This window comes from Neophocaena asiaeorientalis, unplaced genomic scaffold, assembly GCF_003031525.2.
Source record: "Neophocaena asiaeorientalis asiaeorientalis breed wild unplaced genomic scaffold, Neophocaena_asiaeorientalis_V1.1 scaffold490, whole genome shotgun sequence".
Lineage (NCBI taxonomy): Eukaryota > Metazoa > Chordata > Mammalia > Artiodactyla > Phocoenidae > Neophocaena > Neophocaena asiaeorientalis.
The window spans coordinates 2,759,509-2,772,184 of NW_020175079.1; the positions used below are offsets into that span (position 1 = coordinate 2,759,509).

At 51.5% G+C, this 12,676-nt stretch overlaps 1 protein-coding gene across 1 annotated transcript in view; it reads left to right on the plus strand.

Annotated features, from left to right (window-relative positions):
- The window catches only part of GALNT17 (polypeptide N-acetylgalactosaminyltransferase 17), a 431,957-nt gene extending 423,454 nt beyond the window's left edge, over window positions 1-8,503 (plus strand). Inside the window, exons 10-11 of the mRNA XM_024764132.1 lie at window positions 7,421-7,588; window positions 8,375-8,503. Of these exons, the coding sequence (XP_024619900.1) occupies window positions 7,421-7,588; window positions 8,375-8,503 (297 nt within the window). The remainder of the gene's footprint in view (window positions 1-7,420; window positions 7,589-8,374) is intronic.
- The last annotated feature ends 4,173 nt before the right edge of the window (window positions 8,504-12,676 follow it).

The window sequence follows — 12,676 nt, forward strand, 5'->3', positions numbered from 1 at the left end:
AAAAAAACCGTGGGTAAGAGGAAGCCAGACTGGATTGGGAGCTGGGAAGAAAGGGAGGTGGAGACATGATGCAGAGAACTTTCCGGAAGCTCGGCTTTGAGGGAAGGTGAGAAGACAGATGAAATGGCTACGAGGGGCTGGCACTTGGAAGCATGTTTCAAAGCAGAATAAGGGGAATAAAAGACTAAACAAAAAGAAACTAGCTATGTTTCTAAAACATTAGTGGAAGATCTAGAGAACAGTGAGAATTAATGCTCAGAAAGTAGATGTCTATCATCTGAATTTGAGTAAAACTATAATTTCCCCTGCATCGAATTATGGGATATTGGAGCAGAAATGTAGGCTTTTTTTTTTTTCCTAAGAGGAATTTATGAATTCACCTCAACAGAGACATGGAAATCAACTGATCCACCAGCCCAGGTTTACCCTCCAAGACCTACAATTTCTAGCTCACCTAGCATAGCTTACAATGTTGAAGCCCCCAAATTCCAGGGAAGGGCATCCTTCCAGGGAGGTCCGGGGACGTGTTCTCTCCGTGGAACGTGAAGAGGCCGTGGCACGTGGTGGGCAACGTACAAATGTTTAATGTTGAATGAAGGACACACAAATGGCCGGTTAACTCCTGGGGCAGGGGGAAGGGGCCAGATGCTTTGGCCAAGCCTGTGTGGTGGCCCTGGGGTGAGCCCAGGGTGGCTTCAGGCTGGAACAAGCACCAGGATACGCTGGTGGGCTCAGCTGGGAGGGTGGAGATGGGCAGCATGAAAGGAACCACCATGCCAGTGGGAGTTTGGGCTTCTAGAATCGACGGAAAAAATGTAGTGTCTGCATTGGGAAAAAAAAGGAGGGGCGTGCCCTGACTTTTGTAGGGTCATTGTCATGGGTTAAATAACATCCTGCCAATGAACGAATGAACACCCCCAGAACAAGGCCCGGAGTATGATGGGTGTTCAGTGATGATGGAAACCTCGTCCTAAATCTCTGGGGCTGGTTCCATATCAGAGCATCTTCACACCCGCTCTCACGTGTGGACGTCATAACCAGGCCTACGTCTAACTCCTCTGTTAAGGCTCTGAATTTTTGGGTGGTCCAGGCTGATCTAGGCTGGCTTCTAGCTGATGGTTTGCCTGGATTCATCAGGGAACATGCCAGGAGCAGAAAACAGGCTGAGCTCTTCTTCCCCCACTGCAGAGGCACTGCAGGAGGGGCAGGGTCCAAGAGAGAGGCCATGGGCGCTAACGCCCCAGGGCAGGCATCCGTGGATCACACAGTGGCTTTGGGGATGCTGAGTATCAAGAGTCCAATTCAAGGCCCAACCCTTTCAGGAATCTGGCCCATTCCAGGCAAGGGCATGTAGGATCTGGACCAAACCAGGGAAGGGAATTGGGGGAGGGGAGGGGAAGGACAGGAGCAGAGCAGTAGGGGATGGGGGGTCAGGCGTCCAACCCAAGAAACGCACACACCCAGCCCAAGGGAGCTTGATGGGCTGGGTAGCTGCCTGAGGGTCCTGGGCTGCCCAGCAGTATTGCCGAAGCCATTGGGGCAGCCTCCCCTGGGCAAATGGTTCTAGAGACAGTGGGAAGCCTGGAGTGGCTGAGTGTTGGGAAGGAACTAGGGCTGGGAGATGCTGGCCCCGGGAGCCCACACGGGAGCCGAGAGGGAGGAAGAGGAATCTGTAGTGAAGCAGGAACAAGGCCCCAGTTCTCCACTGGTGTGTGAGGTCTGGGGAAAGAAGGGTAACAAACACACAGGGTTTACTATACACGGCATCCTCTTCTCACTAATTTGTTTGGTTCCATAACTACCCCATGAGATAAATCCTAAAATTAGCCCCATTCTGAAGATGAGGAAACAGACTTCCAGAAGACAAAGTAACTGGCCCAGGGTCCTAAAATTAGTTAGTGGCAGAGCTTGGATTTCTTAAACAGGCTCCAGAGTCTGAGTCCTTAACCATATGATACGCTCTCTCCTTTGATGACACGGCACAAAGCCAGGCTGCTGTTTGAATTGGCAGAATGAGAAGGTGAGACAGATTTAACTAAGATCAGCTGAAAAGGGAAAAAAATGTTTACCAGCATTTCCATACCGTACCAGGATATAATCCTACCTTCCTAGTTCACAGACAGAGACAAGAAAGACACGCATCTGCTTACTGAAAAATAGCGTCTGTCTCATCGAAAAGCAGAGTCTTTGCTCCTCTGGCCCATTTAGCATTGAGGGTGAGGTTGGCAGGCATGCTTAGGAATTTGCTCCTGGTCCTTGGGAAGTAGGACAGGACTACACTGCTCACCCATCCCCTGTCCCACTTGCCTCTTCCGACCCTCGTCCTGGTGCTTCCCCACCCTCAGGACTCCTCTCCCAGAGGCCCCCAGCTCTCGCCACAAAGCTGTGTGGTCCAGACCCTGCCATTCCCGTACCTCCAGGGACACTGCCCCAATCCATCCACTCCTGGACCCGTCTGCAGGAAAATCAACCTAAGGTTTTATAGCACAAATATGTCTCCCCATTCATTCCAAGTAGCAAGTGCATTTTCTGGAAATACCGTGCTTGGATCCAGCATGGTGGGTCATAATGGTGGATGGGAGAAGATTGAGGAGAGAGGTACTGGGGACCATCCCACCCCCCAGGAGCTGGCTCTCTCTGTAGGAACTGTATCTGGTTCCATAGCATGCCTTCCAGGCTCCCAGATAGATTTTTAAATCAACTTTATTGAAGTATAAGGTGGGTACGATAAACTGCATGTGTTTAAAGTGTACAATTTGAGGAGTTCTGGCGGGGGTACACACCTGTGGAACTCCCTGCTCAATCAAACTACAGAACATTTCCATTCCTGCCCACCCCCCGCACCCGAGAGATTCCTTCTGCTCCTTTGCTCCACCCCGGCTCCCAGGCAGCCACTATGCATCCACTCTGAGATATAGTTGGAAATATTTTTTTTCTGTATTCAGTTGGAGTTCTGGCATGCCCTGGACAGTGATGGAGAAAGTCTATTTGTTTTTTAAAATGTACACATGTACACGTAGTCACCAGAAACCACTCTTGTGGCTTCAGCCATGAAACAAACAAATAAATTCACCCCAAAGCAGTTTTGAATCAACAGAACCCATCTCTCTGTCTCCTGGCTAGAAGCTGGATAAACTGCATTTTTCATTTAGCAATGGTTTTCTACCCTCACTAGGCCTGATTTTAAAGTGATAAGAAAGACCCTTAATATGAAAGCCATTGCAAGCCATGTTTTTATTGACAGTCTGATAGATTTTGCTGTGTTCCAGAGTTATTCCACAATTATCTGGCTGGTTTTTGTTTACTTGGCTATAACGTGCATATTTGAGTTTTCCCTCAAGGCTGGTAAATGTGGGTTAATAGTTTTACATGCCCCTTAGATCATTTCTAATAGAAAATTCCTTTTCCTCCTAAATGAGAATTAACTGTATTTGAGCTCAGAGGGTTTTTTCCTAATGCATTCGGGTTGTGGATAATGACATTTATTTCTCAGGGGCCCAGCAGCCAAATCTGGAATAATCCCATTCAATTCAAAAGACGTTTATGGAGCTTTTTGCTCTTTGCGAGATACTTTTCTTGGTCCTTGTGCTATATATAACGATGGATAGGATGCTGTGATACTAAAACTACAATGACAAAAATCTGTAACAGGGAAACACATGTTAATATGACACAAGTATGTAAGCTGAAATAGAGCACATGGTGGGGTGGCTTTGTGGAACGAAGCGAGATGGGGGAGGGGGAGGGTGGGGCTCTAATTTATTCAGGAAAGACTGTTGGCTCTTTTTAAGAAACTGCAAGTCATCTGTCATTCTCTGCCGAGAATCAAAGAGTTCAAACAAAAGGTGAGTTGGGGACCTATAGTAGAAGATCATGGTTACAAGTTTATTCATAAATCCGTGGGCATTGGGAGCCATTGAAGGTTGAGGCAGGGAATGATAGAATCTGAATTTGCAACATTGGGAAGGCCACATGGAAATTGTGAAGGGCTGGAAGGGGGACCAGTTTACAAGCCTAGTGCAGCAGTTCAGTTCCCAGAAGAGTCTTAGCTGGGATGTTAGGAGGAAATAGATGAGAAATTGGCCCTTCTTATCTGTGCTTCTGAATCTGCAGATTGAACCAACGGAGAATCACGTAGTACATATTTCTTGAAAACAATCCATGTGTAAGTGGACCTGCCTTGTTCAAACCTGTGTTGTTCAAGGGTCAACCGTATAAACAAGAGAATTGACGTTCACATAAAAACTTATACAGGACTGTTCATAACAGCATAATTTATAATAACCCCAAAGTGGAAACAGTCCAAACGTCCATCCCCTGGTGAATGGGCACACAGCATGGTCCAGAGGAGATGGGACTCTTCCATGCCTTGAAGGGAGGCACCAGAGAATATGGATCCATGTCGTCCCAAAGACTGGAGAGGAGGTAACTGAGGGATGGAAGAATGAAAGGAGACGTTGTGGAATGGAGAGAATTGCGTTGAGCTCTAGGAGAGTTGAAGCCAGAAAGTTCTAGAAGGAGCCCAGTAACTAACATTTCCAGGCAGGGAAACAGCTGAAGCAAAGCCCTGGAGGCAGGAAAGCAAGTTGGACATGCAGAGGATGGGAAGCGGAGGTCCTTACAGAAGGAGTACTAGGGAGTGGGGTGTGGTGGGGCTGGACTAGATGGGCTCTCAATCCAGGACTGGGGAAACTGGGGGACCTGGTAGATGTCAGGTCTCAGCACTCACCACCTTTCCCCTGACCCTGGCCCCTTGGCCAGGCCAGCAGAGCCCATGCATGTGGCCTCCTTGTACGGGTTCCTGGTGTGAGAAACCACCTTCCCCCAGAAAAGAAATCCCGCAGGGCCCTCCTCACCTGGGGCTGGATATGTGGCCTTTTGCAGGTCCCGGAAGTCTGGGTCTTACTGTGTTCATGTCCTAAAAGACTTCAGAAGGGAGAGCTTCTAACTCCCAGTGCCACTTAGCTTCGCTCTTTAAACATCTGGGTCACAGATACGCTCAGTTAATTAATGTTCTTAGCACTGCTCACGTGCCTGCTGGGTAATAGATTGATTCATAATTTCAATAAGCAGCTGTGTATATCTTTCCCCTGAACATAAAGGCAGCTTGCTGTCATTCATCACTTTGCATTTGGTGAATTTAAACACATTCAGAGAGACATTGTTGAAGGAGGGATGGGGCAGGGCTTCTGATTTTTTTTTTTTTTTACCATTTTGCCTCTAACAGTTATTCTGATTTGGAACTAATTTGGGTTTAAAACACATGTTAACCACATCTCTCTCTCAAGGGCATTTAATAAACTCCTGTCACTTGTTCCTGAGGGGATCAGGCAGGCTCCCTTTGGGGATCAGAACAGAGGGTTTCTGACAGCTTTCACCAGAAGAGAGAGCCCCTGCAGAGCATCTTATCCCCTGATGCGGCACTTGTGTCCTGGGGCGGAGCTACTTTTCTGCTCCATTCCTGGCAAGAAATGCCCAGGTTTTCAGGAACCCAGGATATCTGAGACGAGGTCCCTCTGCTGCTCAGCTACTGGGCCAAGGCTTCCAACCATCGAATCTCTGGGGACCCAAGGATAAAAGCCAGGACCCGGCCAGGTGACCAGATGTCTTCATGCCTGTTTCCTCTTCTTTGAAATGGGAAGGTTAATAGCACCTACCTCACAGGTTATTGTAGACATTACATAATTTATTCTCTGTACCATGCTTAGAAATGGGGCAGAGTATGCCTCCAATAGATGCTGGCTGGTAATATTATTTTGTAATGGATTAGGCATCGTTGTATGTTAATAATGATCATCACTCCTGCTCCAGCCGCCTCATAGGATCATGAGAATCAACGTGAAGATTGTGCTTGCCTCTCGCCAACCTGCCCTGGAATCATCTCAGTGGGAATACAGCCCCATCCTTGTATTCTCAGTGCCTGTCCCCAGCCTGGGCACATAGAGGACTCTTCAAAACATGTTTGTGGAGTTTAAAGGAATAGCTGTGGCTGCATTTTGTAAATGATGATGTTGATCACATTTGTAATGTGCTCGTTCACAAACATGTTCGGAGCCCTTGGTCTGTGATTGTATTCTAGGAAGAATGAAATAAATTGGACACGATCCCTGCCCCAAAGGAGTGTGAAAGACAGGTGAACGTATTTGTTCAAAAGTTGGAATACAGGGCTTTAAACAACATGGGCAGCCAGGAGAGGCCAAGGTGCCAAACTAGTATGGACTCACAACTAGTTGTGAGAAGGAGTGTCAGGCAATGTCATCTGTGTATCAGATAGCTTTTGCTGTGTAACAACTACCCCAAAACTTAGTGGCATAAAACAATATGTATTTATTTATTATTGTTTACAAGTCTATGGGTCATCTGGATGGTTCTGTGATCTGGACCAGGCTCAGATGATTTGGGTTGGACCCATTCGCGCATCTCCCATCAGCCAGCAGCTCGGCTGAGGGTCGCCTGATCTACGATGCACCCTTGGCAGTGAAAGTGTGGAGTCCTAACCACAGGACCACCAGGGAATTCCCAAGATTTTTTTTTTTTTTGCGGTACGCGAGCCTCTCACTGTTGTGGCCTCTCCCGTTGCGGAGCACAGGCTCCAGATGCGCAGGCTCAGCGGCCATGGCTCACAGGACCAGCCACTCCACGGCATGTGGGATCTTCCCGGACCGGGGCACGAACCCGTGTCCCCTGCATTGGCAGGCGGACTCCCAACCACTGCGCCACCAGGGAAGCCCTCCCAAGATTTTTTAAAGTAGATTTATTGGGTCAAAGGAGAGAAACATTTTAAAAGCACACTGCTTATATTTTGCAATTCCTTTTTGAAAGGTTGTAGTAATTTACCCTCTCTCCAGCCCATCTTAGGCTCACCTTGACAAAACACAAATAATCTCTTTTTTTAAAACGTGGTGTCTCATTGTTTTGATTTATTTTAATACCTAGGAGGTTGAATGCTTTTTCATATGCCTGTTGCTTCTTCGGTGAACTGACTCTTTGAGCCCTTTTGCAGCAGGGTAGATTTAATTAATCCCAGTTTACAAATGAGGAGGAAATGGACGCTCAGAGAGGTTAGTTGACTTGTTCAAGGTGGCCCAGCCAGCTGGAAGCAGAGCCAAGCTTTAGAAATCGGATGTCCCGCTTTTTCATTTATTCCTGCTCCCTGCGTTTTTGAACAGAAGGCCAGACTCCTGAAACGTTGACCGAGGACACGCTTAGAAGGAAATCAGGGAGTGGCCCAGGGAATCTGTATCCAGGCTTAGCAAGCCGTGGGCTTCCTGGACGGGGTGCCCCTGTGAGTTGGGTGTGTGTGTGACAGGCCTGTGAAGGTGGCCGGGACTGCAGCATGGACAAAGTCCTGGGTGACCCATGTGTCCCTCGTGGTCTCACCTCTACCTCCCGTGGCCCTGCCGCTCTGCTCTCTCCCCAGCTGGCCCGCTACACCAAGGAGGGCTTCCTGCACCTGGGAGCCCTGGGGACCACCACGCTCCTCCCTGACACCCGCTGCCTGGTGGACAACTCCAAGAGTCGTCTGCCCCAGCTCCTGGACTGCGACAAGGTCAAGAGCAGCCTGTACAAGCGCTGGAACTTCATCCAGGTAAGTGCTCCATGGACAGGCCTGGCAGCCCAGAGCACGTGAGGATGCCGCGAGCGCCCCCGGGAAGGGCAGCCAGCAAAGTGCAACCCAAGGTCTCCCGGCTTAAGGCTAGGCACGTGGACTGCTGCACAGGTTCAGGTGGAATCACTGGGGCCTTTCCCTGTGAGACAGGATCCCTGCAGCAGCGCTAGGCTGGGCTCTGATACATCTCGAGAGGGAGTTCGGGGTGACTTCTCTGGAATCTTCTAAATGCCAGAGGGATGGAGAAAGTCAGATTGAGACTATCCAGGGCAGTCCCGCATCCTGACACCGTCCCCTACCAGTGCTTTCACCTGGTTCAGCCACTCAGACTTGGTGAAGCTTATTTATTTTCTGACTTTAGGGTTTCCAGAGAAGGTCCAAAGGCCCAACGATCCCTCCCCCCTGTGCACAGAATTTTGGTGGGATTGTTCCCCAAGAGGGGCCATGTGCCGGGCACTGTGGTGGTTAAGTCTCTCTCTCTCTCTCTCTCTCTCCCCCTCCCTCACCCTGTCCCTCCCTCCCCCTCTCCCTGTCTCTGTATCTCTGTCTCTCCCTGTCTCTTTATATCTGTCTCTATCTCTCTGTTTCTCATTCTCTATATCTTTCTCTGTCTGTCTCTGTCTATCTCTCTGTCTCTCCATCCTTGTCTCTGTCTCTCTCTGTCTCTTTGTTCCTGTCTCTCTGTTCCCGTCTCTGTCTCTGTCTTTCCGTCTCCACCTCTCTGTCTGTCTGTCTCTTCTCCCTCTCACCCCCACGTGCGCCCAGAATGGCGCCGTCATGAACAAGGGCACAGGGCGCTGCCTGGAGGTGGAGAACCGAGGCCTGGCTGGCATCGACCTCATCCTCCGCGGCTGCACGGGACAGAGGTGGACGATTAAGAACTTCATCAAGTAGTGGAAGGAGCTGGGGCCCTCGGAGCCTGGCCCTCGGGACAGGGTCTGCGTCCTCTGGACCAGCCACGCTGGGAGAGAAACAGCAAGGAGTCGGCAGGTGCTCAGTGGGCCTCCCGGGGCTTCTCCAGGGCAGCCTGGGTCCCAGATGGAGACACTGCCTCTCCATCAGGCACCCAGCTGCCCGAGGCTCATGCACCCTGGCAGAGCTCCCTGACCCTTCTCTGGGAGCACAGGAGCCGCGTATTCTGCAGCCTGGATACGGACCTGGTGCCGAGGAGTGACACATCACATCTCCTCCTGTCCTTCTTCCCATCCACTTGCAGGACTGGGACAGGCGGGGGCCCCTCCTTTTTCTCAGCTCTCGTAGCAGCAGCAGCAGCTTCTGAATTCCACCTGAGCCCTCAACGAAGTGCCTCTGAGGAGGCAGCGAGGCCCTGAGACCCAGTGTCCCCCGGGTTGCTTCTGCCCAGACACCTGTTCACAGCCCAAGATCGCCAGCCCCCAAACCTTTCCAGCAGGTGGCCTTGGACTTTTCTGGACTCCACCCCCGAGATGACCTGGAAGGAGCTGATGCTTCCACGGTCACCTGGGCACTAGGATCCTATGTGCCTGGACCAAGCTCTTCCATGTATGTTGTCAGCAGGGAGGCAGAGAGCACATGCGGTGGTCTCAGCTGTGAGGGCCCCCAGGCTGGAGCCGGGCCCATTCTGCTCTGCCTGCCCAGGGGCCGGGGAGCCCGGACTCACAGTGGCTACCGCAGCGGGGGCAGCAATCAGCCCCCATCTGGAGCTTAAGGACTGACGTCAGCACAGCGTAGGGGGCCAGGACCCTGGAGGACGCTCTCGTGTCTCCCTGTGCTCGGCCAGCTGACGGGGAAGAAGGCAGTCGAGTCCCCTCTGAAGAGTAATATTCTTTCTGATTGCCCCCTGGTTAGGGTGCACTTATAAATCAGAGTTAATATATGGACGAGTGTGCATGCGTACGAGGGTGTGTGCCTGGTGGGGCAAGTGTGCTGCTGCCCGTGCGTGCGTGCATGGCGCGTGTGTCTGGGCGTGTGCGTCTGAGTGCACGGTAGGGTGCACTTATAAATCAGAGTTAATATATGGACGAGTGTGCATGCGTACGAGGGTGTGTGCCTGGTGGGGCAAGTGTGCTGCTGCCCGTGCGTGCGTGCATGGCGCGTGTGTCTGGGCGTGTGCGTCTGAGTGCACGGTAGGGCAGACATAGAGGTGTGACCTGGGACTTGTCGCATTACTGCCAGCCCAGATCAGGTCAAGGATGCTGAGAAGCTTGCAGGGGGCGGGCTGGCCAGCAGGATGTGACAGGGCTGGCGCCCCAGATGGAAGGCTGTCCTTCTGCCAGTTCCCATCTGTCTCTCTCATGCTGTCCGGCCAAGCCCTGCCCAGAACCAAACCCCATACCTGCCCAGTTTGGGGTTCACAGTGTCTCATTTGGTGGCATCTTACTGGTGATCCTTTCCCCCTTTGTGAAATAAATACATATGAGCACTTCCCAGCTCAGCCTTTTTGGCTTTTTGATTCTTCCAGAGCCCGGGCCGGGAGGCACTTCCTGGGACGTGGCAAGGGCTTCTGGTTTATTGAAGGCAAAGAGCGTTCATTCGTGGGGTGGGGACACGGCCAGCCTGCCCTTGCTCTCGCCTTCCCCCAAAGCAGGACAGAACTTGACGTTGGACACCTGCTTGCCAACCCCCTGTTGACCCCAGATTAGAAGGGTCAGGTAGGTGCAGAAAGCTGTGACGCAGAGGAGGGCCATGGGTGACCTGGCCAAGCGTCCTGACCCACCTCTTCGTGCTGCTGGCCACCACTCCCATCTCTCGAGACCAGAGAGCCCATAGTGGAAGATCCCATAGCTGCCCCTTCTATTCATGGAGAAGCGAAATCCAAAAAGACGGCAGGCCTTCTGCCCTGGAAATGAGCCTGGAAGGAAATGGGCTGAAGTCCCCTGGGCATTGACAGCCCCAAGTCTCTTCCCTTCCAGGAAGCCAAGAAGACCCGGCTTGTTCGGTGTAACCCAACCCACAGACATGCGTGTCAGCTGCCATTTGGGGGGGCTCTTTGAGAATCGGGGTGCATGAGCACAGATGGAAAATTCTGCTGTTTGGTGAGGAGGGGTTCATCACACTTAAACATCAGATCCTCGGGGTAACTATTAAGCCGAAAGAGCCAAGGGTCTGCCGGTCCCCCGCAGCGTCAAGGGGGCCTTGGGTAGCATTTCAAGGCAGTGCTTTGAGGAGCGGTCCTGCCCAGACTGAGCCATTCTCCTCCTGTGCGGTTCTGAAGGTAGAAGCTCAAAGAAGACAAATATTCCATTTTACCGTTAGCTGAGGCTTTGAGCCCAAATCCCCTGAGGTACTCAGTGGGCCCCTGTGGGATCCTTCATCCTCTGGGAAATGGGCCGAAATGGCCTCGGACCAGAGAAGCCGCAAGACCTGCTCTGTGTTCCCCAACATCCAAACTCACGTCCCCCCGATGGAGTTGGAGCCCCACCCTCTGACTTGTTCACTGCGCTTTGGGCTCATTTCTATTCCTAAGGCTGCACCCCTAGCATACGCAGAGCAGGAAGAGCCCTGGAGTTTTCAAGAGAGAAGTGTTGCTTTTCTTCAGGGCCACAAGGCAGCAGGCAGGATGTTTGGGTTTGCCTGTTTACGTGATGGGGATGAGGTGCTGGTTTAGGGCCATGGGGGCCTCTCAGCCTCCCGGCACAGCATGTGTGCTGCAAATCCTGGCTCTGGCCCTTGCTTGCAGCATCCAGGAAGCCTGGGCTGTCTGTTCATACCAGCACTGGTTCCTCCCAAAGGCCAGAGCCTGAGGCCAGCATCTGGGTCGGCATCCTCATTGCCCCACAGCATCCCAGGCGACCTAAAGGCTTGGGGGTGGCAGGCCAGCGGCCAAAGCACAGAAGAAGAATTAACTGTAGCCAGAGAGGGAGGAGAGAAAAGATGAGCAGGGCCCTGGGGAAGCCTAGGGTCTCAGAGCTTTAGGGGAATTTGGAAGTTCCAGAGACCCATACCTCTGCATAGCTCAGGCAGCAGGCTCCAGGCATCGGGCTTGAGTTCTGACAACCTTTGTGCATCTCCCTCCATCCATGCGGTCCCGTCACATAGGCGCTTCCCACTCTCCTGTCTGGTGGCCGTTTCCTTCTCTTTCATTTTTTCCCCCTCAATTCATATGGCAAAAAAAAAAAAAAAAAAAATCACAGATGGTATTACCGATCGATGTCCAAGCCATCAAAGCTGACGCCTTTGAATGTTTTATTTCTCGAATGTGTTCTTTAAACTGATTCTGGGGGCTATAGAAGAAGAAACCGAAAGGACAGAGAAAGGTGAGTTCGGGCCAGACGTCGTCATCGTAAGCCACAACTCCAAACCCTTTGACTTGGGTTTCTGAAGCCACGTGTTTTTCATCTGATATTTCTTCCACTATTCTCAGAAAGGATCCCTGTTTCACAAAGGGCAGAAGTCAGGCCTGGGCAGAGCCAGTGACCCGCACACCACTGGGCTGTCCGGTGATCGGTTGTTCCTGATTTGTATGCAATCTCTCCTCCTTCCACTTTGGTTTCAAGGGCTGCTCTGAGAAGAGCTGAGTGTCAGAAGCCCAGGGATGGGCTGGGGAGGAGCTCGGAGCCTGCACACGGAACCAGGTGGTCCACGAAGCCTGGAAAGGCCAAGGGGCCAGAAGCAGGTTCTCAATCCCCACTCATTGCCAACGTGCCAGCCTCTTGTTTGGATTTGAGCTCCAGAGGAGGAGGTGGGCCGGCAGATCCCTAGCTCCTAATCAGCTGCCCCTTCCTCTCGCCCGAAGCACAAATCCCTGGGTCTCTCGGCTACTCTGCTTTCTCACTTAGGCAAGTTTCCAGGACCTACATATAGGGACAGGTGGCGGGCCCCGACCTCCAGAGGTTTACTTCAGTCCAGTTCAACAAATATATCTGGACACCTATTCTGTGGTTTGCTTTTTAAGACTTCCTGGAAGCAAGGAAGGAAGGAAGGAAGGAAGGAAGGGAGAGAAATGGAGGGAGGGAGGGAGGGAGCAAAAGAAGGAGGACCTAAAACATTGAGCAATTGCAAGGCACCATGATGAATGATGAGAATCATGGTATTTGCCCTTTAAAGCTTATATCTGAATAAAGAAAACAGAAACAATATACTGGGCCT